We start from the raw sequence: 3,441 nt of genomic DNA on the forward strand, positions 1-3,441 counted from the left end.
ATAACCAAGGCGTTGACAATAGGCCCAATATCGTCTATATATATATATATCCATTTCTGTTCCTGTCATGCATTAATTATCAATAACTTTATTAAGATTGATTGCTAAACTTTTAAATAACTACGTATATAATACCACCGAACATTTTGTAAAAGAAGTTCGGTTTATGACGAATCTCATGACACTGTTTCAAGGGATCAATTTGGGTCCGATGGATTAGTCCGATCTGCTTTTAGATCCGTGCATACTGCTTCAATAAGTGTGTTAGCTTTAATATTTGTGTGCACGGATCTTAAAGACCCATTGAACTCAAATTTGAGTCCGATACCATCGGATCCAAATTGGTTCCCTGTTTTAAAGCCTCCTACTATAGCAAAGACCCTCTGAAATAATTATCTAATGGCCTCAATTACTTGCTCTAAAAACATCGAACCCAAACAGAGAGAGGGGAGAGAATGAAAAGTGATCGGTGTTATGAGAACCAGATTCGACCGGTTGATTTAATCTGAAAACATCGAACCCGAACACTTAAATTGTGTTTTCTTTTGGACCAACCCAAATTAAACCGGTTTCTAATTAACCGATCCGTTTAAATATAAAAGCTGCTGAACTGTTCTGACAAGAAACCCAGTTTAAAATATAACCTATTAATTCTTGGATTATCCTATTTCTCAATTTTAAAGGCTCAAAAGCTCAGTTCGAAATAGAATTGCAAAGAGAAGCTACCAAGATCAAGATTATAATTGAAATTTTATATTACCAAAATTAAAACATGCAAACTTTTATAACCTTAAGAGTTAATATACTTATTAATAACGAAGCAATAAGATAAGAATCCCACATAACAGTATCACTTGTTATTCTATACATTGCACAAAGATTATTACATGATTTTTTTTTTTTTAAATTTAATATATCAATTGTGTCCCTTTTTAATGACGATACGATACATAATATAAAAGTAATTTTTACAGTACCTATCTATATCTTGAAGCAATTTTAGTCATGGAAGTCGAGATGTGCTTAATTGTCGCATACGCACCATAATCAATTGTTATTCTATACATTGTCAAACAATAAGAAAAGTATACAAAGAAAATTTGACAAATGGATAGCGACCTTTTCAGCCAATAATTCAACAACATTTCAAAAAATGGTTAACAACCTTTCAATATAATGCAAAATTACATTAATTTCCGCCTATATATTTATATAATTATAGAATTCCATATCCTCTGAGGTAGCAAAACAGTTCTGTTTGGAACACCGCCGTCCGATTGGAATCCAGACCAATTCAGCCCGAGGTGGAACGCACCGGACTGCTTTAATAGTCGTGCAGAATCTGATTGGACGGTCCAGATCCAAACAGAAATATTTTGTTACCTTAGGTGATACGAATTTCAATTTATAGGTTATCCATCTGTTCAACATTGGCTGCTAACTCATCTTCCCTATCACTTTATCCCTCAATACATATACATGTTATGTGTTCAATTTCTAGAATAGCACCACCTCTTAAGAATTTTATTTTCTGAAAACATGACCCTTCTGCAGCCTCTAGTTATACTAATCATCGTTGTTACTGTTGTCAAGTCTGAATTCCTAGTGGACACATGCAACCCGAAAAATAGCTATACAACCAATAGCAAATTCCAAGCCAATCTCAGACAACTCCAATCATCCCTTGTGTCATCCATTATTCCATCTGGCTTCTCCAACTATACTGTCGGTATTAATCCTGACCAGGTGTTTGGCCTCGCCTTTTGTCGTGGTGATGTGTCAGCTGAAAGTTGTCAGACTTGCCTCAGATCAACCATCAATGAAGTATCCACTCGGTGTCCATACGGCAAAGAGGAAATAATATGGTAAATTCAAAATTCAAAATTAATATTCCTTTTGATCCATGTATAATTAAGAAGCGGTACTTAACATATAGGATATGTATAATTAAGTAATCTATATTTTTTTAAGTTAATTACATCATCTTCAATACAGGTTTGATCAATGTTTTCTGAGGTACTCGAACACCAATTTCTTCTCCATTCATGGTCGGGTGTTGTACGGTTATTGCAACCTAAATGATGTGGTGAACCCACCGCAATACAACACAATCCTTGCACAATTGATGAACACACTCGTTGCGCAGGCAGTAAACAACTCAAATCAGATGTTTGCAGCTGGTTCTACGAACGTTGCAAGCTCCAGTAATAAGCTGTATGGCCTGGTGCAATGCACACGTGACCTGTCTAAAGATAACTGTTACCAGTGTCTCCAGGAATTTGTCAAAGCAATACCTAACTACTGTTATGGCAAATTTGGGGCCAGATTACTGGGGACAAGTTGCGGTATTCGGTACGAGTCATACTTGTTCTACAACAGTACAGCTGTTCCAAACGATGGTAAGCCAATATTATTGTAACATACATGCTGATAGATTTAGAGAACTTCTCTCTCCTGCACCTTTTTTTTTTATTTTTTTTATGGTTTTTTTGGAGAGGATTATTCCAACCACCGATTGCTAGTTCATTTACATTTGGGCAATCTGATTGCGTGAACTATTGCTATTTTGTATCTACTATAATAAATTACAAACTTCTTTCTTTTGTTGTTGCAACATATGACTTGACCCAACTGAATTACTTTTTATATACAGTAGATAGCAATTTCTAACCTCCAAATTAAAATATTGCTGATTGCGTGAACTATTATATTGCTATTGTATATCCACTGTAAGAAATAAAGTCGCTGTATAAATTCAGCAAATTTTCTAACCTCCAAATTAAAATATAGGGTAGATAAAAACTTCACGTTGCCTCTTGTCTTTTCTTTATTTTCTGTTAAAAATTCCTGAACTTTCAAACAACTAAATTTTCTCAAATACCTCCTGTACCCGCTAAGAATATGGATTTTGAATTCAAGATGGTTTGTCTAACATATCAAAATGTGAAATAAAAATCAATTAAACATGTAAAAATAATTAATGTCCTAAACAATTTCCCTGATGACATCGTATGCAAAACAAATCAAATTAACTCTACAAAATAATAAAATAAAATTAATAACCGGTCGAGTTATATCCCAAACCCAACCCATTCTCTCACATCTGAAATTGAAATAAATGGTCAGATCAAACTTTTAAATGATTGACTGATTCTCAATACAAAAGTTCAAAACTAAAATATATGAGCACTACATATATATACATATCGATGGATTCTCTTAATCAGAGGTTCTTAAATAATATTTAGGATAATTATTTCTAAAAAAGTATTATTTAGGATAATTAATGAAAAAATGACGAATTTGCTGCATATTTTCATCTTAGTATATATATGTCGCATGTATCTTTCTTTTCTTGCCATCTAAACTCCAGTTCAACCCCTGCTTTGTGCCATCAGCAGCAACATCATTCTTCTCTCTGCTGATTTTTTTTTCTTTGGC

At 33.7% G+C, this 3,441-nt stretch overlaps 1 protein-coding gene across 1 annotated transcript; it reads left to right on the forward strand.

Annotated features, from left to right (window-relative positions):
- Positions 1-1,356: 1,356 nt before the first annotated feature.
- LOC144552524 (cysteine-rich repeat secretory protein 38-like) lies at positions 1,357-2,614 on the forward strand. The gene is made up of 2 exons (XM_078300490.1): positions 1,357-1,865; positions 1,996-2,614. The coding sequence occupies exons 1-2, from the start codon at positions 1,540-1,542 to the stop codon at positions 2,417-2,419; spliced, it is 750 nt and encodes a 249-aa protein (XP_078156616.1). The 5' UTR covers positions 1,357-1,539; the 3' UTR covers positions 2,420-2,614.
- The last annotated feature ends 827 nt before the right edge of the window (positions 2,615-3,441 follow it).

Source organism: Carex rostrata, chromosome 4 (assembly GCF_964058835.1).
Source record: "Carex rostrata chromosome 4, lpCarRost1.2, whole genome shotgun sequence".
Classification (NCBI taxonomy): domain Eukaryota; kingdom Viridiplantae; phylum Streptophyta; class Magnoliopsida; order Poales; family Cyperaceae; genus Carex; species Carex rostrata.

Coding starts and splice junctions, on each gene's coding strand:
- LOC144552524 (XM_078300490.1), top strand. CDS start 1,540: ATGACCCTTCTGCAGCCTCTAGTTATACTAATCATCGTTGTTACTGTT. Junction 1,866..1,995: donor GGCAAAGAGGAAATAATATG/GTAAATTCAAAA, acceptor TCTTCAATACAG/GTTTGATCAATGTTTTCTGA.